This window comes from Ursus americanus, chromosome 27 (genome assembly GCF_024610735.1).
Source record: "Ursus americanus isolate L20-20 chromosome 27, mUrsAme1.1.p, whole genome shotgun sequence".
In the NCBI taxonomy this organism is placed as follows: domain Eukaryota; kingdom Metazoa; phylum Chordata; class Mammalia; order Carnivora; family Ursidae; genus Ursus; species Ursus americanus.
Genome location: NC_142153.1, coordinates 24,882,162 through 24,902,729, shown reverse-complemented (window position 1 = coordinate 24,902,729; position 20,568 = coordinate 24,882,162). Strand labels below are relative to the sequence as shown.

Genomic DNA, 20,568 nt, shown 5'->3' with positions numbered 1-20,568 from the left:
CAGCATTCTGGAAAGGTCTATCTATGCACCTCGTTTTGTCTGTATGAGCTGCAGAATCTTGATTTTAACCCAGAAAGATACCCACATGTAACGATAGCACAGAAGATTTATTTTTTTTTAGAACCATAGCATCTCCTTTATGTTCTTGCTTTATTGAGATATAGTTGACATCAGAAATGATGATTTTTTTCTCTTTTTTCCCCAGTTTTATTGAGATATAATTGACATATAGCACAGTATAAGTTTAAGGTGTACAGCATAATGATTTGACCTGCATATATCATAAAATAATTACACCAGGTTTAGTTCACATCCATCATCTCATACAGATACTAAAAAAAGAGAAAGAAAAAGAAAAAAAAACCCAAGTTTTTCCTTGTGATGAGCAGAGAGGATTTGTAACTCATGAAAGCTAAAGAAAGATATAGAGAGAATGATGGCCTCAAAAGTTTGTAACATGAGTTACAAACAGTTTACTATAATTATCTGGAGTCTAAAAATAATCACCATTTATATATATATATATCATAGCAAATTCCACTATTTCTTCACTATGGATCTATAAAGAGATCCCCAAAACTGCTTTTGAGTAGGGATGCTCAGCACAAAATTCTAAGATAAACAACAGAGGGTTCTGCCCATGGAGCACATCCCGCACTTCTTACTTAGCGAGGAGACCTCTATCGCTGGTCCGTTGGGAGAGTAGGGGTTAGCAGTCGGTATGAAATGACTACAAATTTCAGGAGAACGAGCATTTTAACAAACTAGGGACTGGGATAGGTACCATTTCAAAGGGGAAAATGCAGAACTTTTTTTTTTTTTAGAGTTAATGTGTATTTATTCTTGATGAGATTTGAGAAGATACAGTTTGATCAATAAAATGAGAACGGGATCCCATGAAAAAGGCATACTTTAAAAATAGGAATCCTTAAAATAGGCATACTTTTTAAATAGGAATATTTAAAAATAAGTGAAAATCTAATATCTGAACCTGAAAAATCCCCAAATAGTGAAAAATAGAAGGGCACTACCGAAGGAGAGATTGCGATCTAAAAAAAAAAAAAAAATTACAAATGGAAGTTGAGAGCAAAAATGGAAAGGCATGGAAATTATGAGCAAAAGGTGATAGATGAGGAAGGTGGTCCAAGGACAATGAGGGTTTAAGCAGTCGGTATTCCAGAAAGAGAAAGGGAAGTAAGGAAGCAAAGAATAGCTAAGGTTGAACATCGTACCTATGAGAAGAGCATGTATCCATAGATAAGAATGAAGTGGTAACCCAAGAAAATTATTAAAACATACAGAAAAGAAAACATGACCAATAAACAAATGAAAAAATTCTCAACCACACAGTACTCAGGGTTTGCCTGATTCCAGAACTGAGTCTCCATTTGTCACCCATCAGAGTGAAAAGAATTAGTTAACTTTTGATATCAGAAATCAAAGAGTGTGGAGAAACAGATATTTTAATACATTGCTAATGGAAATACGAATGGACATTTGATTTTTATTTTTGTATTTTTTGAAAGATTTTATTTATTCATTTGAGAGAGAGAAAGAGAGCACAAGGAGGAGGAGAGGCAGTGGGAGAGAGAGAAGTAGACTCCTGTGGGCAGGGAGCCCAATGTGGGACTCAATCCCAGGACCCCAGGATCGTGACCCGAGCCAAAATCAAGAGTCGGAGGCTTAATCCACTGAGCCACCCAGGTGCCCCTCATAGCTGTCATCTTAAGTCAAAAGTGAAAATTACAGGTAACTGCCATTTTCTTGGTGACCGCTGAGCAGAGTTTCCGTAAATTTGCTCTTTGGTTCTTGGGATATGTGTAACGGAAGTCAAATGGGTTGAGTTTGGTTAATGGAAGGCAAATTCTGAAACAAACACAAGAAACAAAAACAAACCTAGGGACAGTTCCCGTGGTCCCTAGGTTTTCCAGTCTAGTCACAGAAAATGCACCGACTGCAATCCTCCCCAGGACCTCGTTAGAAATATGAAGGCAAAGCTTGGCACCGAGAGCTGGAAGTGGTGGGATACGTAACCTCTGGATGGAAAACAGGGCATGATTAGCCCAGCCCGGACCACTCATGGGGACCATGAGACAGGGCAGACTGCCGGTGAGTACCGCAGGGCACGTTCCTGCTCCACGTCCTTCCTTCCCCTCCGTCACCAAACCTGTGACCTCCGCGTCCTTGCTGCCCCACCCCCAGTTCTTCCCCCTTCCTCACCACGATCTCCACCTTGGTCACCGAATGGCTGTCCCTGCACTTGCCCCATTGCCTTCGGCTCTTACCTGTGTTCCTGCCTCTGGCCTCACCCATTTCCAATCCACCCCACTTCTTTCATTAGAAGGAACATTCTAAAATTGAAAACATGGCAGTGTCACTCCTCTGGAGCCCCTGATAACCTCCTCTCGTTTAGCAGCCTGAGGGCGTTAGCGTAATATTTGTTTTCTTGGACAACTTCACACATTTTCCTACACCCTCCTCATCTGACACTTGGAGTTAATGCCTCTCTTTGGCAGAGACACTGAGGTTCTCACCATCTGCTCAGCAAACCATTCTTTCACATCTCCTTCATGCCTTTCTGCAAACGTACCCTCTATGAATCTCTGCCTCTCTCTTTCAGTGAACACACTCCTACTCACCCTCTGAAACCCTGCTCGCATTTCCCCAGGAACCCTTTCTTACATTTCTCACATTTGTCTCCTCCACCTATTGCCTTGGACATATGCACATTATAAAATGTGTGGCACTTTATCGTTTTTATCTCTTTGGGTGTTTGCCCCCCCCCCCATGTTTCCAATTTGTTGCATTTCTCAGTGCCTAGGGAAAAAACAGGTGCTCAAAAAATATCTTTCAAACAACAGAAGGAATTACTTGAATGTTTTCCTGTGAATGTTTATTACATTAAAAGCTGGGTGATTTGTGACGATTTTGTCCATCTCCGGCTAAGCTACTTTCTCTACAGTCAGGCAGAGCTGGTTTTCGCCTTTTCTTCTTCTGCTACAAAATGTCCAGACTGTCCAGATCAGATGACAGCTCCCCAGCAACTCCATGCTTCTCCAGAGCACCTGTGTCTGGGTGGGTGCTACCGCCGTGGAGAGCAGGCAGGTGGGCCAAGCGTTGGCTTCTGTGTCGACAGCCTCAGTTCTGATGCAAACAGCAGGCGTATTTTTTTTTAAAGCAGTAGCCAACTTGTGTTTCCATATAATTACAATATTCCTGACAATAGCCTTCACTTTTCTTGCAATCAACAACTTTGAAATCCGGTTCGGGTTCTGTATAAAGAAATATCCAACGTTAGCATCTTAAGACCATCTCGAGAATCGGACGGGGGTTATTTTAGCCCAAGGGAATGTGGTGGAGAAAGGCCACAGGGAGGTTGTCAATGAGCATTCCTATTTCCCTGTGGCCATCCTGACAGCGTAAAAATCAGATCCTTGATTCTGGCTTAAAAGGCACCTTGACTGCCTGAAAAAAACAGCTGCCAATTCAGAGGCAGCCGGGAGGAGAAACAGCGATGGATGTGCAACAGTATAAATGTTCCACTTCGGCCAATTGAGGACGCAGTGTCAGGGGACCCACCAGGACTCTGGGAGGCCAGCTGGGGGTGACCGCCCCACCAGACATGTCCATAAGTGGGATGGTCGTCCGAGGAAGGCGGGTTGGGGCTGAGCCATCACTGTAAGGGAGATGACAGGTAGCCGAGGGCAGATTTTAGAGAGTGAGAAGGATTTCTTTTCCCCCTCATTCTGAGGGAACACCTGGAAGGCTGTTTGGTGCCTCCAAGATGTGCCAGTTTACTTGAGCAATGTGAAATTGGGACCTCACTCTACAATTCAAGTACTGAGACTATTACACACAAATTCTTGTCTTAAATGATATATTATGAAGAGAGTTGATAGAAAAGGCAAGGGACGAGTGTTAAAGCAAAGAAAAAATAGATAACACGATGAAGGCAGAGACATGATATCAGACAATGTTCGGGTAAGAAGGCTGGGGACGTCTTCCGATGGACCCCAAGCCGAGGCTGCTCTGGTCATCGAAGCTCTGCCACCGACCTGAGATGTGACCTTCAAACAGATTCAATGTGAAGAGATGTTACCCTCTTCCTGCCCTAATCTGTCTCACAGGTAAGCATTACAAACATTTGCCACTATCAATGAATCAGTTGATTAGAAGTCTTTTCCTATCACTTCATTTTCTGACCAGTAGTCATCCTTCCCTAGAGATAAACACGCGAGGATAGATATACATGGATACACAGAGATAGACGAAGATCGGCACGCCTGCACAGAACCTGATGAGTCCGGCCACCTGCATTGCCCCAGGATCCCACCACCGCCGTCAAGGCAGTAAACCTGTCTGTCACCTACAGAAGTTTCCTCGTGTCCCTTTGTTTCTGTTGCTTTGTTTTGGTTTTGTTTTCCTTGTGGTAAGAACACTTAACATAAGATCTAGCCTCTCAACATATTTTTAACTGCACAGCACCGCATCGTTAACCATAGACAGGCGCTTGTACAACAGGTTTCTAGAACTTATTCATCGAGCATCTGAGACCCAATACCAAGCGGAAAACAGGCCTATTCTGAAGTAGCCCCGGTCTGTGCTCTGCACCTGCGGTGAGCGAAGCTCACCTGAGCCGCTCCCACCTGTGGGTCTGGAGGCAGAGGAGACGCACTGCCCTGTAACCCCATCCAGCAGGTGAGCCTGTCGAAACCCAACTCCCGTGGCTCCAGTTGGGAGCAGGGGCCCCAGGCCTTTGCCTTCAGGAGAAAGGGGGGCCTCTTCACGAGCCAGTGGCCCTAGGATTTAAGGCTTGTTTCCCTGGATTTTGGTTGCCTCCTCTCTGCAGGGTGGTCTGCCTCCCCACTCACCAGCGTTCTGCATCTCAGCTGAAAATGCTGTTTTCATACCTTGTTAAGCATGCTGTTAAATACAGAAAGTTAATTACTCGGGAGAGAGAAAGAGATAATCATAGATAGACAAGAATAGAACAGATGGGGGGTGTCTACAGAGCTCTATTCATTTGGCAAATTAATTCACTTGCCCATTCCTTCGAGACAAAATGATGTAGGACATTTTAGCCTGTTATGACAGAGTCAGGGATAGTTCTCTGGATGAGGAACTCGGAGTCTAGTGGGGAAACAGACACATAACTATATATTTAAATGCAATATAATCAATCTATAGTGGAGTTTACACAGTGTGTTTTGGGAACATAGAGAACAGCCAAAAGGTCACAGAGATGGTTACATTTAAATGTATGTTAAATGTAGCTCCTAAATGGGGGCTTGAACGAAGGCTACACGCGTTCCACAGAGCTGTGCAGAGACCTGGAAGAATGGAGTATTTTCTCGGAATCATGGGCGTGGCTTGAGGACCACGGCAATGATGGATACTGATGGGAAATGTGGGTAGGACAGCTTGATGCCAGACTAACACAGACTTTTACAGCTGGCTAAGTATTTTAGGATGTATGCTTTTGAGCTACTGTGTTTCTAGACGCAGATTGAAGTATTATGCCAGTGCAGGAAGTAATGAGACTCTTTCCCCAATTCAGGAGAAGGAGCAATTAAGAGAGAGAATTTTGTTCGTAATAAATATTTTTCCAGCACGCTCAAATGAAATGGGAAGTAGAAAACCAGCAGGAAAATAAAAATGCTTGGGAAAATTGTATTGCAGAAATAGTCATTATGTAGGACATTCTTTCTCTTAATTGCTTCTTCTCTAAGTTGGGGAACGAGGTGGAGGTGGTCAGTGTTGCATTCTGTGGGTGGCACTGGGCTTGAGGAGACACAATCAGGGCCGGTCTGAACGTAAGGAGGCTACACACCCAGGATGGAAATCCCAAGTGGGAAGGCAAGTAAAAATTCAGGAGCGAGTGATGCACCCTGAGAAACTGAGGCAGGAAGTGAGTACGGTGTATTGGAGAGAAGAGGGAAACGGGTATGTTTTAAAAGAAGTATACTGGGATGGCTTCCTGGAGGATAACACTGGGAAGTTTGGCTTAAATTCTTGAAGCTTCCACTCTTGACTGCCATTCACCAGTTGCACAATCTTGGACAAGTTATTTTATTTTATTTCATTTATTTTATTATTTTATTTTTTTTTTAGTTAGTATGTTCAATTAGCCAACATATAGTACATCATTAGTTTCTGCTGTCGTGTTCAATGATTTATTAGTTGCATAGAACACCCAGTGTGCATCCCAGCACGAGCCCTCCTTAATGCCCATCACCTGGTTACCCCATCCCCATGCCCCTCTCCATTCTGTAACCGTTTGTTGTCCTGAATCGGAGGAGTTATTTTAAATCTCCTCAACTCCCTCGTGAATCAAATGGGAGTAACAACCCCGTCTCGAAGATCTACTCTTAGAATAAATGACACATGCCTTTTACTGTTTATATTTGTTGTGCAATCATGGTATTTTCTCTTTCTCTTCCCTTGGGAGGAGAACCAGCTAGTGAGTCCTTGAGAACCAAGGGTCACTTCCAAAGGGATCGAAGTGAGGAAAGGACAGTGGGAGGAATAATGGGGCAGGATTTGAATTACTGGCGTCCCTTTGCCAGTGCCCTCGTGTATGTTCCCTGCTCTTGCCCACTGAGCATCCAGCCTCTTGTTCCCTATTTCAGGGTCAAGAATGAGTTTGGGATTAAGGAAGCATCTTGGAAATGACTGTCTCCTCCAGGCCCTTACGAATTGGAAGCTGGCTCCACATGGGTGTTCAGGACCGACCCAAAAAGCGGCTGAGGGCTCCTTAGCTTTGTCATCCCAGTGGCCTGTCCCCTGCATCTGTCCCTGGGGCATTCCCTGCATGCTCATTGCTCACCAGCACTTAGCAGGTATTCACAAATTCTTGAAGGCCCAGGGAGCGGGGTTCCAACCTGGTAGGAGGAGGGGGCCTTGCTCAGTACCATCTCCTCTGGCTCTCTGGTGTGGGTGAGGTCAGGATTATAGAAGTGCCTTGAATACTTTTGTCTCTTTGTCCCTCATGCTTCCAAGTCTCATGGGACACTCAGTCGTCTGTCAGGGGAGGCTGTCAGACCCCATGACCCTTCCGACAGGTGGGACAGCGCGATCCGTCCACCTACTATCTTCATAAACACAGCCCACCCTTATCTCCACCACTGCTCGGCCCTCCCCCACCTGCATAGACACCTTCCCATCTATTCATTCGCTAAACATTTCCAGAGTGAGGAACTTGTCACATTTTTTTTTTTTTTTTTTTTACTTACCCGGGTAAGGGGGAGTGCGTGGTAAGAGCTGGCGTTTTTCTTGGTGGTGTAACAAGGGAGACCCATTTTTGCCTTGTCCAGGAGACTCTTCCCTGGATTCTCTTGGTTCTCTCAGACCCTCGGTGCCTTGGTGGTTAACATTTCCGGCTCTGGATTGTCCTGTTTCACAGTAAATACACAGCAGAGCATTTTCAGAGCTCTCGTGAGCAGACCCATGAAGATGCAGTGCGTCACTCTAAGGGACGAGTGAAAGCAGAGCGTGGAGAGGAGACGGGGGTTGCTGCTCAGTGGGTATGAAGTGTCAGTCCTGCAACGTGGCCGCATTCCAGAGATCTGTGCAGCACGGCGGCTACGCGTACCAGTGCGGTACCGTGCACTTCAAGGGTTGTGAAGAGGGTGGCTCTTTTGCTAAGTGTTCTGCTCACACACACACAAAACAGCACCACAAAGGGACTCAAGGAAACTTTGGGAGGTGGTGCGTGCGGCTATTCCCTTGGCTGTAGCAATGGCACCATGGTTGCTGGCAAACATCCAAACTCATCAAATTGTACTAAATATGAGCCATTTTTTGTGTTAATTACACCTCCATAAAGTTGTAAAGAAAAAGAGCAAGTGGAGAATGGGATGGAATGGGTTGGAAGCAGGACAAATGTTATTTGTGTGTGCCAGTGTGTGTGTGAGTGTGAGAGAGAGAGAGAGGGAGGGAGAGAGGGAGGGAGAGGGAGACGGAGGGAGGTAAGAGATGACCAAGAAGGGTGGGCAGTGGAGCCCGAGTTCCTCCTGGAAGCCAAGCTAAGCATCCAGGGGGATGTCACCAATATAGTTGTTGAGACACCCTAATATTTAAGGTCCCTTGTGACGCAGGCTGTCTTTCTTTATAAGAAGTAGGTGAGTATTAACAGGATAAGAAAGTGTAGTCAGGGTTAGGACCCGACTCCTGGGCAGTCAGTGCCATCAGCATATTCAAAATGTCCCTTACAAACCCAGCCCACTCCTGCCCCAAAACCCTGCCAGGAAATGCACTTGCGGGTCTTAGTACCTCACTGCCCAGCCTGGACACGGCCATTGTGGAGAGACCCTGGCCTCAGGACCAGATCACATTTCCAATTTACCTGGGGACATCAGGGCCACAAGGAGAAGGCTGATCAAAGGAGAGAGGGATGGCTTCATGTCGCTGAGGGGACTGACAGCTGAGAAGGTGCTGATGGGCAGACAGCAGGGCTCCCTTTATAGCCCTGAGCTGCAGGGAGGGGGCCTGCAGCAGGGGAAGAGAGGCATTCTGGAATAATCTCTGAGTCACAGAGGACACATGCGGACACATTATTCTCCCACCACTAGCTAGCGGAACAAACATTTGAGCCGTTCTCCTCAGGAAGTAAATGTCATGCCTGAATGCCCTGGGTGGGTTTGGTGAATAAGAAATGACAGGGCAAGGGGCGCCTGGGTGGCTCAGTCGTTAAGTGTCTGCCTTTGGCTCAAGGCATGATCCCAGCGTTCTGGGATCGAGCCCCACATCAGGCTCTTCCGCTATGAGCCTGCTTCTTCCTCTCGCACTCCCCCTGCTTGTGTTCCCTCTCTCGCTAGCTGTCTCTCTCTCTCTGTCAAATAAATAAAATCTTTAAAAAAAAAGAAAGAAAGAAATGAGAGGGCAAGAGAAGAGGAGCAGGAAGAGGAAAGAGAGGGGGCATAACAGACATCATTAACCACAAAAGCACAAATTTCCTCAAGTTCTTGTTGGACCACTGCTAGGTGCCGACATGGTGACATAAATATGGCCACCATAGCGCTTCTGTCCTGTCTTCTGGATGTATTTATTTTGGTGTAAAATACCCTGCAGGAAGACATCACACATATCAGAGATGACCTGTCATTTCCTGAAGTCGCAAAGTCACTCCAGATTTCATTTCTGCTCTTTCTCCCCCTAATCCCTCCCCCGGTTTCTTGACCTCCTCTACTTCTCCTTCATCTCTTTTTATCCTCCCTATTTTGATTTTAATTCATCTGACTCTTCTTCATGTTTCTCTCTCCTTTCCATTCTTGTCTTCCTCAGATGTCTGGCTATTGCTGCCATCGGGTCCAATTCAATTCTGCTTAAAAAAAAATCTGTAATTGATGCTGCGTTTTCTCTTCTCATAATCAATAAGCAAAAGGCTCTTCTCCTTCTTCTTCTTTTTAAAGATTTTATTTATTTATTTGACAGAGAGAGAGGGCATAAGTAGGCAGAGTGGCGGGCAGAGGAAGAGGGAGAAGCAGGCTCCCCGCTGAGCAGCGAGCCCTACGAGGGGCTCGATCTCAGGACTCCGGGATCATGACCTGCGCCAAAGGCAGATGCTTAACCGTCTGAGTCACCCCTCATCTTCTTCTTAGCAGGGATGAGTTTTATGTCACTGGATTATCTGAGGCATGCATACCCCAGGCAGTCTGCCCTGGATGTGACCAGAGAAATGTGGGCTTTGGTCAAGAGTGTTATGACCATCTAAAATTCAATATGGCCTCGGAGGTGTTGGAAAGGGTAGTGCTTGTCACGTGTGTCTCATTTACAAGCACATTTTGGTCCAGAGAAAATGTCTAAGATCATTTGTGTAAATGAAAACAATGATATTCTACCTGGAGGGAGGATGAAGAGGGCAGCAGTGGCCCAGCAGGGGCTTGGGCACCCAAGAAGCAACAGTGAAGTAGACAAGGTTTGGAGTGCACAGGGTCATCGTGCTGCAGCCTCTCCTCCAGGCCTGGGGCAGATTCAATATTGTGAAGCACAGAGGGGCTAGCATAAGATCATTCACATTCTTGATTTTTAGGCATTAGGAAATCTTCAATTCGAGGAGGGAATTGGAGATGCTGGTAGAGATGGGAGGCAACGGGTCCCTGATAAGGGTTGCTAATCACCGAGGCCATCAGATGCTGACAATTGGATGCTGGAAGAAAGTAGATGGTCAATCAGGGGGTGGGAAATTGCTGAGACCCTAACTCCAAATAGAGATGTTCTTATCCCCTCACTTGTAAGCCATGTTACTTTTCTATTCTAGCCCCAAAGCTGTGCTTACGGTTGTGTTCATATTTATGTCTAGGAACTGGAACCAAGGTAGAAACCATCCCGAGGGGCTGGGATTCTAGCACACCAGGCCCTGCTGCCTCAGATTTGAACCTGAGGGGTGGGGGAGATGCCTGGTCCTGCCTACTATCCTCACCTACTGGGAAAGGCACTCGCCTCTCTGCGCCTCTGTTTCCACACCCAAAAAAGGTCAGGGTGACGCCTCTTGTCTCACGAGCTTATTGTGAGGCTCAAAAGAGATTATGCACGTGACAGTACCTTGTAAAATACAGTGTGAGAATCATGAAGGGGGACACCAACGTAGGACAAGACACAACTTAAAGTTGACGTTAGGTTGTCCTAAAGCACGTTCCTTATCCTGACATCCGGGCTGTCAGGATAGCCTCCTCGGGGGGCTGCTTCCCAGGCTCCCCTCTCCCCTGTAACGGCTGTGGTGAAATCAAAGGCTCGCATTTGCTTTGCATTTTCGACACAGTATTTTGCAGGTGGGACAGCAACACGATACCACCCACAAAAGAGGAGCCAGAGGCAGACAACCAAATACGGTGCGTGGATGGACTTTTAGGACCCTGAGTCTAAGAAACCAGTTCTGGCAAAAGCACTTAAGAAACAACCAGGATCATTTGAGCACTGACTGACTATTTGATTATAGTAAGGGATTTGCTTTGATTTTTTCCAGGTGTGGTCATAGCACTGTGGTTTTATATATATATATGTATATATACATAAATGTACATATATATATTTTTTTCTTTTTAAGAGTTTTTTTCTCTGAATTATATATTCCAAAGTATTTTCAGATGAGGTGACATGGCATGTTGAGTACTTTTGGAAATAATCCAGGAGGCGGAGTTCATCAAGGAATGAAAGGAGATTAACCACATGCTGAGGCTGGGTGATAGTAAGTTACGTGAAGGTTCAGTTTGCCATTTTCCTAAAAGGCAGCAGTTTAACCGCTCCTGGGCGGCTTTGCGGACATCTACCCCGAGGCACCCCGTGACCCCAGGTGGTTGCTCTTGTTTATTTCAGTGGGGCCATTGATGTTCATGGGCTAGATCCTTATGTCTCCAGGTGTTGGAAAATAATGATATTCTCCTGATGTTATCATTCTCAGTCATTTATTAGCTGGACTACTTTTACAGAGAGAAGCTTTTCCCCACAAATCATTTGGTCACCCCGAAAGAAGGTTTGGAAAGGAACGGCAGGTCAAAGGCTTTACGACTCCGCCTCCTTCGGCAGATCTCAGGACAGTAGTCTGCACGGAGCTGCTCTGAGCTCCTCCTGCAGGACGTGACCCTCTACGGACAACTGGACAACGGGTCATCGCATAGCATCCCTCTTGTTTTGCTCCCCGGAAGTCTGTGCTTTGAATTACAGTGTATGCAAAACGAATTGCACTTAATATTGATTTATTTCCCTGTTTTAATGAACAAAAGACACATATAACTGCAGAGCAAAACTTCTGATCAGAAAACTAATGCTATCAAGATCAATTGCTACAATTCAGGCCAAAAAAATAAAAAAGATGTTCACTTAGGCTTGTGGCCGATGAGGCGTATTTTTGGTTGGGCTGTTAAGGTGTTGAAACTCTCACGTAACCCGCACTGCTTTCCTCCCTTCTCCCCACTGCAGAAAGCCATCTCGGGGCTCGTACATGGGCTCTGCATTGAGTGAAGGCACTCAGCAAAGTCTCAATAATTGGACTAGTGGCTGCCGCTGGGAATATTCTAGCTGTGAGGCCTCAGGAAGAGAAGGCTCCGAGGTCCAGCCTTCTGCGGCTCTGGGGACAAGGCAGCCCTGGGCTTCAGGGTGTCACGGGGTTCAGCGGGTTCGCTTTTTCAAACAGCACGGATAGACATTGGGGCATACTCCGATTTGGAATTCCTCTGCTTCACAAGTCCTCCGGCAGCGGGCGGTCCCATAACCACATATTTTGTCTGTGTCAAATTCACTTCTCACTAAATAACAGAATAAGTCGGTGTGATTAATTGTGTCCCAAGGATGGGGAAGGTTTTGGGGAGAGTGGCTGAACCAACTGCAGAGAATGCCCGGGAGCACTGCTGAAACAGGTCCACGGCCGTGGTTTTCCCAACCACCCCTCCCTCTGCGCTCCTAGCGGATGGACTATACCATCTGATTCTCTTCCAGCATGATTCAAACAACACAAAACAAAACCAAAAAACTTTAAAAAAAATAAAAAATAAATAAAAAAGCTAGCTGGTGCTCATCACACCTCCTCTCAAAATCCCTACAACAGTTTGCGAACACCTTTTGGTTGAGTTCAAGTCAACTCCTTACCATGGGCTTCAAAGCCGCAGTGCCCTGACCTCAGACCCCCTTCTGCCTGGTGCGGGACCCCGGGCCTCAGCCTCCCCCCGGGGGGAGGGGCAGGGGGAACAGCCTCGGCCTCCCTTCAGGGTACATGCACACACGTATCAATAAATATTTGTATATGGCACCATCTGTATCGAAGCCACGTCTCCACCGCCCATCCATCCCCACGTGGTCATTCTACCCTTTCCTTGATTATCTGTAAACTCCCTCCTGACCCTGGCTCCCACTTCTGCCGGCCGCGTATTTAATTGTTCAATTCCAGCTGTATGTGCATAGTGAGATCGGAATTGCTAGGTTTGTGTTACCGAAGAAATCCGTCATCCACCAGAGTGCGGTGCTCGGGTGCAGGTTCTTTTGCCTGTAGGCTGAGAGATGGCCCTCACTGCCAAAGTCACCTAGGCCAGCCTCACCAACCCCCCACCTTCAGTGAAGTTGTTTTATACGTTCATGACAGTTAGTTTCGTCACATTCGGCATTCCATCCTGGGGTAGCCCCGACTTCCTAAATTAACTCTCTTAATTTGCACAGTGAACCGGTTCCACTTTGTGCTGCAAAGCTCTCAAGGTTTAACAAAGGCCTAGCGTCCTGCAGAATTGTTTGACATTCCGCCCTGTTTTTACCCCTGGCCAACCCCTGGCAACCACGGCAAAAGATCACCTCTTTTTACGATCTCTAGTTTTTCCCTTTCCAGAATGCCTTGTAACTGGAATCATGCAGTAGCTAACCTTTTCGGACTGGCTTCTTTCGCACAGCAATACGCATCTAAGGTTCCTCTGTGTCATTTTGCAACTGGGTAGCTTATCTTTTTTTACTCCTGAATAATATTCCATTAGCTGGATGAGCCACAGTTTGTTACCAACTCACCTATTGATGGACATCTTGGTTGCTTCCAGCTTGGGGTGATTACAAACAAAGCTGCCATATACATTTCAGGCAGGAGTTTGTTTGGACATAAGTTTTCAAATCAGTTGAGTCAGATCCTGCAAGCCAGTGTTTGGCAAAGAATCAACAGGAATCCGTTGGAGAAAAGACAGCCTTTTGGACATATGCCGCTGGAGCTATCTGGCAGCACCAACGGGCAAAGACAGAAACAGAAACAACAAAAGTGTGACCATCTTAGAGATTTGAGAAAAATTAACTCAAGATGGTTCATGGACGTAAGTGTAAATGTGAAATGATTAAACATCTAGGGCTACCCCAAAAATTCTTAGACTTGACCCCAAATAAACTCCACAATCCATAGAAATAAGTTGGACTTCACAAAGTCTAAAAAAAATTTGCTCTGCAAAATCGTAGTAAGATATTAACAATACAAGCTGTAGACTGGGGGGGAAATATTTGGAAACCATGTTTCCAACCAATGACCCATATGAAGAAAATATCAGGGACTCTCAAAACTCAACAGAAAAAAATCCAACAAGAGAAAAGTCCAATTACAAAGGAAGTATGAGACACACATTTCTCTGAAGGAGATATGAAAATGACAAAAAAGCACAGGACAAGATGTGAGACATCATTAGATTTTAGAGAAATTCAAATTAAAATCACACACAAGCTGTTGATACACACTTATTGGAATGGTGAAAATAAAAAATAGTGACAATTCTTTGCAGCAGATGTCAGCTAGAGTGTGGATAAGCCAGGCCACGCTTACATTCCTGGTATGAGCGTAAAACGGTGCAGCCACTCTGGAAGACCGTTTGGCATTTTCTTATAAAAACTAACCATATGACTAGTCGATTGCATGACAAAACATTTAGAGTAATGAAAATTGTGTTTGCTCAACACAAATGTTGGGGTGCCTGGGTGGTTCAGTGGGTTAAGAGTCTACCTTCAGCTCAGGTCATGATCCTGGGGTCCTGGGATTAAGCCCCATATGGGCTCCCTGCTCAGCAGGGAGTCTGCTTCTCTCTCTGCTGTTCTTCCTGCTTGTGCTCTCTCTCTCTGTCAAATACATAAATAAATAAAATCTTAAAAAAAAAAACCCATAAATGTTCACAGCAGCTTTTTGTAATAGCACCAAATTGGACAGTACCAAGCTGTCCTCCAGCAGATGAATGGTTAAACTGTGGTCCATCCATACCATGGACTATTGCACAACACCAAAAAAAAAGGTGTCCTGAGACATGCAACAGCCTTGAAGAATCTCCAGAGAACTATAGTGAGTAAAAAGCCAATTCCCAGAAGTTACCTCTGTATGATTCCATTTATTTGACATTCCTGAAGGGACAAGTTGTCGAAGTGGAGAACAGATTAGTTGTACCAGTGAAGGCAGACATAGAGACAGGAGGGAAGAGGGTATGGCTCTGAATGGACAATGTGGCGGGGGTCTCTGTGATGATGGACTTGTTTTGTATCCTGTCAATCTTGGTGGTCATATTGCACTCTAGTTGTGTTATTGGGAAAACTGGATTAAAAGGTTCAGAGGGGCGGGGGGTGGGGGAATGGGATAGACTGGTGATGGGTAGTAAGGAGGGCACGTATTGCATGGTGCACTAGTGTTATACGCAACTAATGAATCATCGAACTTTACATCAGAAACCAGGGAGGCACTGTATGGTGACTAACATAATATAATAAAAAATATTATTATAAAAAAAGGTAGAGATGTATCTATTATATTTCCCACTGTACATGACTCTATAAATATATCAAAACAGAAAAATGTCATTAAAAAAGATTGTTGATTCCAACAGGATTAAATACATTGACCTCGAGGAATCAAGAGGGAAATAAGGCAAGATTTCTGATCTGGCAGGGAACCAAGGCTGCATCGTAGGCCTGGGGAACATGACCAGGAATCCTTAGTTAAAGCAGGTAATAGGAAAGCTTAGAGTCAGGATATAATTTAGCAAGTCATAGAAAGTCAATAATCTGCAACCAGGACCCAGGTCACTGGAGCTACTGTCAGCTATAGATATCTACAGTCCCTCTGCCCATCAACAAATTCGATTCCAGACTTATGGACAGGGGATAAATGCATGGGGAGTATTAAACCGTTCTAATTAAAGCCACGGAGTCAAGATGATTAATTTAGATGTGTGTATGACACGTAAGAGTCCTTAATAAGTAAATTTCTCTGCTATCTACTTGTCATTAATGTAACTATCCATATAAATATATGTTCATTTCTCTACCCATCCATTTCTCTATCCTCTTTCTCAACAGGCAGTTGGGGCTGACTTACGGGCAAGCTAGAGGTTTGTTGACTTACAGTCTTTACCAGTCCCCTTTAAAAAGAAATATCAGATGATTTTGGGAAAATACCCTTACCAAAAAATTACAGAAGAAGCAGCCAGTAGGCAGGGACCATCAAGATTAGCTATTCACATTTCCCTATTCTAAGTGAAGCACTCGACAAATTGATAAAAGACAGTCATTTATTTTTATTGAAGTGTCTTCTCACTGAAGAGGCCAGAGTAAAGAGAAGACAAAACTATCTGGTCATTTATGTCATTCTGGGAAGCCAGAGTCTTCAGATTTAATCATCTTTACTCTTCCAACATGGCTGGAGGGTCAGGCAGCATTTCAGAGACTTCTGGCAGAGAGCAACAAGATCTTCATTTTTCCGACAAGAATTCATGCATCTTCCGTTAAGCTTGAAGCATTTCTCATCAAAAAATGCATTCCTGGCTATACAAGGGAAGGAGCCGCCTGGATTAATTCTCTTCTCAGATATGTCCAGTTACCAGGTACGGTCGCGTAACTAGTTAGTAAAGATTTCTTTACAAGCTGCCATAGTGTCTCACCTTGACGGTATTTGAGATGGGTAGGGAGCTATTTTCTCTTTGAATTTTCTGTCTTTTTGTCATAGGTGGGTTAAGGACCAGGAGGAACAGATTTGTCTTCCAGCATTTGGGCTTAGGCTGTGTAGGGACTTTGAGAAGCAGAAGCTATTGTTCTTTTTTTAGAATCTATTGGGGTCATGATCGCCTTGTTCCTGTAAACCCCTCCAGGGTGGGTAACTCCCCAACTCACTGCCAAATGCTCCTTGGTAAGAGCAGGGCAGGTCTGAGGCCGGGGAGGTGGTCCGAGACTGAGTAAACAAGGATAAATATATAGAAAGGGAAACATTTACTGTTGTGGGCGGAAGGAAAAAGATTGTTTAGAAAGGCTCAAATTTCTCTTCCACATTTCATCAAATGTGTTCAAGAGCAGGTCAGGGCAGATGCTGGGAGTGGCTCTCCAAGACTCTTCTTGTCTGTTCTGCACTGAATACCGGCTCTGGCCTTGGTACTTTATCAGTAGCAATCGAAAGAGCAGCCAGCTTCAAGTTAAGGACAGACGCACATATCAGAATCAACATTTTAGAGTTTTACCTAATCCGGAGACATGTAAGGACAGCGTCGCATGTACGCAAATTGAAATTGAGGTCAACCCAGAAAGGTGGCTAATTCACGTGTATGTAAAACTTAAAACCAGGTGGATTGGGACCAGGATGGGCCTAATCATTTCTAGCATCAGCATTTAAGTTCCTAAGTACACACACTCCAATGTTGCAAAGCTCAGTGAACCGTGGCTCCCACCGCCGAGGACTCTAGCCGCCCTCCTAGTGTTGTGAGTCATCCCAGGCTGGAGGTGCCGGACCTCACTCTTGACAAGAGCTCTTGTATTACATCTGATTGATAGCTATGGTGCAGAAACAGAATGCCTCCGCAAAGGGAGAGAGCATCTGTGTGCACGAGGCTTCAAAAGGATCGTCACATGCACCCATCTAGGGGTTAATGGAACTCTGAGTCTGTGTGCATATGGCACATTAATAGGTCAGCTCCAGTTGCTTTTATTAGATAATTTTATGTTACATGTTTGCATATTGTGTTGACTAATTATATAAGTCTTACTGGTCGGAAGAGGGCCTTCATCAGTCCCAGTGTGTACCTTGAGGCCAGTGAGTGAACAGCTTGCGGTAGGTCCTGGATCCCTGATACTTGGCACAGAATCTACTCACACAGGCTTATTGCAAAAGAGAGCAGCCACACGACAGCTGGTGTGAGAATTCTGGGCCTCCTAAGGGGAGACCTCTAAAGCATCTGGCACCGATTTGAGCTCAGTGGAGGTTCTGAAAAGCCCTTTCTTCAGCTCTCTGGAAACTGGGATGAGTCTAGTCTTGGGCTTTAATTTTGAGGAGGATCTGACTGGAGCCATTGGCGGCTCCCAGGAGCAGGAGAGTGTGACGAGAGTCCTGATATGGACTCCCAGGTCCTGGCTTCATTCCTACTTAACTCTATGACTTTGAGAGGCTACCTCGCCCAGCTGAGGCTTGGGTCTTGTAAAACAGCCCTTCCAAGCCGAAAGGGTTGCTCCGAACATCACTAAATTAGAAGCAGGACACAGCTGGGGTGCCTGGGTGGTTGAGTCAGTTAAGTAACCCACTCTTGATCTCAGCTCAGGTCTTGATCTCATGAGTTCAAGCCCCGCAATGGGCTCCACGCTGGGGGCGGAGCCTACTTAAACAAAAAAAAGTAGGACAGAGTTTCTTTAAAGGCCCTGGCATTGGAGAACTTGCATTTTATGGTGTGAAGTGTTTGTCACAGGACCCAGCTTCATGGAGTGTGGCAAAGAAGTGACGATTTCAGGGTACTGTTTGACCTGGGCCATGACTGGCACGAGCACAGTGTTGACCTCCATCCCTTTCCTTGTCCAGCACTCCTTTCTCTGGCTCTTTTCCTTATCTCTCCCATCTCTATCACAATGGTCTTTTTTTTAAAGATCCACTGATGCCTATGCTTGTTTTTATATTTTTTCCCCCAATTTTTGTTTTTGTTAGGGAGCATGGAAACGGGGACCAAAGGGCATCTTTCCTGGAATATCTTTCTGTCTTCAACCCCGTGATACCCCATGCTAGACAGTAATGAAAAATGCAAGGGATTTACAGAAAAGGCATTAGGGGATAGTTAGCTCCTGGATCAAACGTTCCCCTGCAGGGTCACCGGGCTGAGTGCACTCAGGTGCTCACTGAAGCAGACCCTGTCTCTTAGCCACCACCTCTATAAGCTTCCCTGCAAAGATGCTGATTTTACCTGGGGCCAGAAGGAAGAAAACAGCAAAGAGAAAGAGGAACGTCCTCATGACTTGCAAGGTCTTGAAAGATCAGCACAGCATCCATGATAAAAGAGCAGTAAACACCCACATTTATATATTTCTCTAAACCAAAGACCATCTTGATCAGCGAGGCATGTCAGAAATGAAGGCCTGTCCATGCTCTGCCGAGTAGAGCCCACACATCTCAGTGGGTGGCAGTCTGCAGCTCATTGTTTTTCTGATTCTGGAACGTTCCCAAGGACAGTGGGGAAGAAGGGCACATAGAGTAGAGGGTGCACTGATGACCAGGGGTAGATTGAAGCACCAGTGGGAACAAAAGATCTGGAACCTGGCAGTTTGGATTTCTAATCATGGCTATGTTCCTTAATAGCTTCTGTTCACTCCTATGTAAAATGAGAGTAATTATATAATATCATAATGGAGTCAGTGGGTCGGAATTCCAGCTCCAGTATTTATGAGCTGTGTACCCTTAGCAAGTTGCTCGACTGAAGCTTATGTGTTATTATTTATTTTTTAAAAAGTGCTACAGGGGACATCTGGGTGGCTCAGTTGGTTGAGCGTCTGGCTCTTGATTTCAGCTTAGGGCATGATCTCAGGGTCCTGGGGTCAAGCCCCACATTGGGCTTTGCGCTCGGTGGGGAGTTTGCTTGATTCTCTTTCTCTCCTCTCCCTCTGCCCTCCACCCCCATCTCTCTCTCTCTTTCAGATAAGTATATATCTTTTTTAAAAAAAAAAGTGCTACACACTTTAAGTGCTACATATATTATCTTATTTAATCCTTAAATAGCTCCTTGGATAGTTGTGAGCTTATGGGATATTTGAGAAGGGGGAATGAACCACGAGAGACTATGGACTCTGGGAAACAAACTGAGGGCTTCAGAGGGGAGGGGGGTGGGGGAATGGGATAGACCGGTGATGGGTAGTAAGGAGGGCACGTATTGCATGGTGCACTGGGTGTTATACGCAACTAATGAATCATGGAACATTGCATCAAACACTAGGGATGTACTGTATGGTGACTAACATAATATAATAAAAAATATTATTATTTTAAAAAAGACTATATACATATATATCAGATATCCATATACTCTGAATGTCAGAGGCTCCCACTAATTTAATTACCTCTTTTTCCTAATCTGGAGTTAATCAGCTAAGTGGGTAGAGAGAAAGACCTGAATTATCCACTTTAATTCTTCCTTCTTGTGAAATATCTCTCTTTAACGCAACATTAAGGAGATGAGCCCTAATGTCATCACCCCCCTATTATTATTGTTATTAAAAGTTGAGATATTTTAGGACATTTGTTAAAATAATCATAAACTCCTGAAAAGCAACAGATGCTTGCTGTGTTGTTGAAAACATGGTTTTTGTGTGTGATCTGGACAAGACCATCCATTTACTTCCTCGTGCTATACTGATATCAATAAATGATTGAATACATAAATCACTCTGAGAAAAGGGACACATTTTTAACTTTTCTGTATCCCTTCCCTTCCTCAATTAAAATGATTTAAATCCATAAGAAAAGACAAACTTCCAAACATTTTCAGTGACACGCACTCTCATTGGTCTTATTACCTCATGATGTCACTTATCTCTGTTTCTTAAGGCCGTTCTGATTCTTCAGGAAGTGAAGGTTGCAAACTTAGGGCAATCGTAGTTGGACCCTTTGACACAAACGGACGTTACTAAGGTGGTAGGATTTCACATGGCTTCTCACCTAGACTCAGATGATGTCTCAGTCCCTTTGAGCTGCTGTCATGAAACACCCCAGACGTGGTGGCTCATGAACCACAAATATTCACTTCTCGCAGCTCTGGAGACCGGAGATACGAGACTGGGCACCAGCATGGCCGGGTGCTACTGAGGACCCTCTTCTGGGCTGCAGATGGCTGACGTCTCGCT

At 45.1% G+C, this 20,568-nt stretch overlaps 2 protein-coding genes across 2 annotated transcripts; both read right to left on the bottom strand.

The window, feature by feature from the left end:
• Window positions 1–3,138: 3,138 nt before the first annotated feature.
• Window positions 3,139–8,408, bottom strand: LOC123800925 (sperm-associated antigen 11B). The gene is made up of 3 exons (XM_045810875.2): window positions 8,345–8,408; window positions 7,233–7,391; window positions 3,139–3,272 (listed from the first exon to the last, which is right to left on the bottom strand). The coding sequence occupies exons 1-3, from the start codon at window positions 8,400–8,402 to the stop codon at window positions 3,139–3,141; spliced, it is 351 nt and encodes a 116-aa protein (XP_045666831.1). The 5' UTR covers window positions 8,403–8,408.
• Window positions 8,409–16,099: 7,691 nt separating this feature from the next.
• LOC123800922 (beta-defensin 15) lies at window positions 16,100–18,687 on the bottom strand. Its single transcript, XM_045810872.1, has 2 exons — window positions 18,639–18,687; window positions 16,100–16,251 (listed from the first exon to the last, which is right to left on the bottom strand). The coding sequence occupies exons 1-2, from the start codon at window positions 18,685–18,687 to the stop codon at window positions 16,100–16,102; spliced, it is 201 nt and encodes a 66-aa protein (XP_045666828.1).
• Between the last annotated feature and the right edge of the window lie 1,881 nt (window positions 18,688–20,568).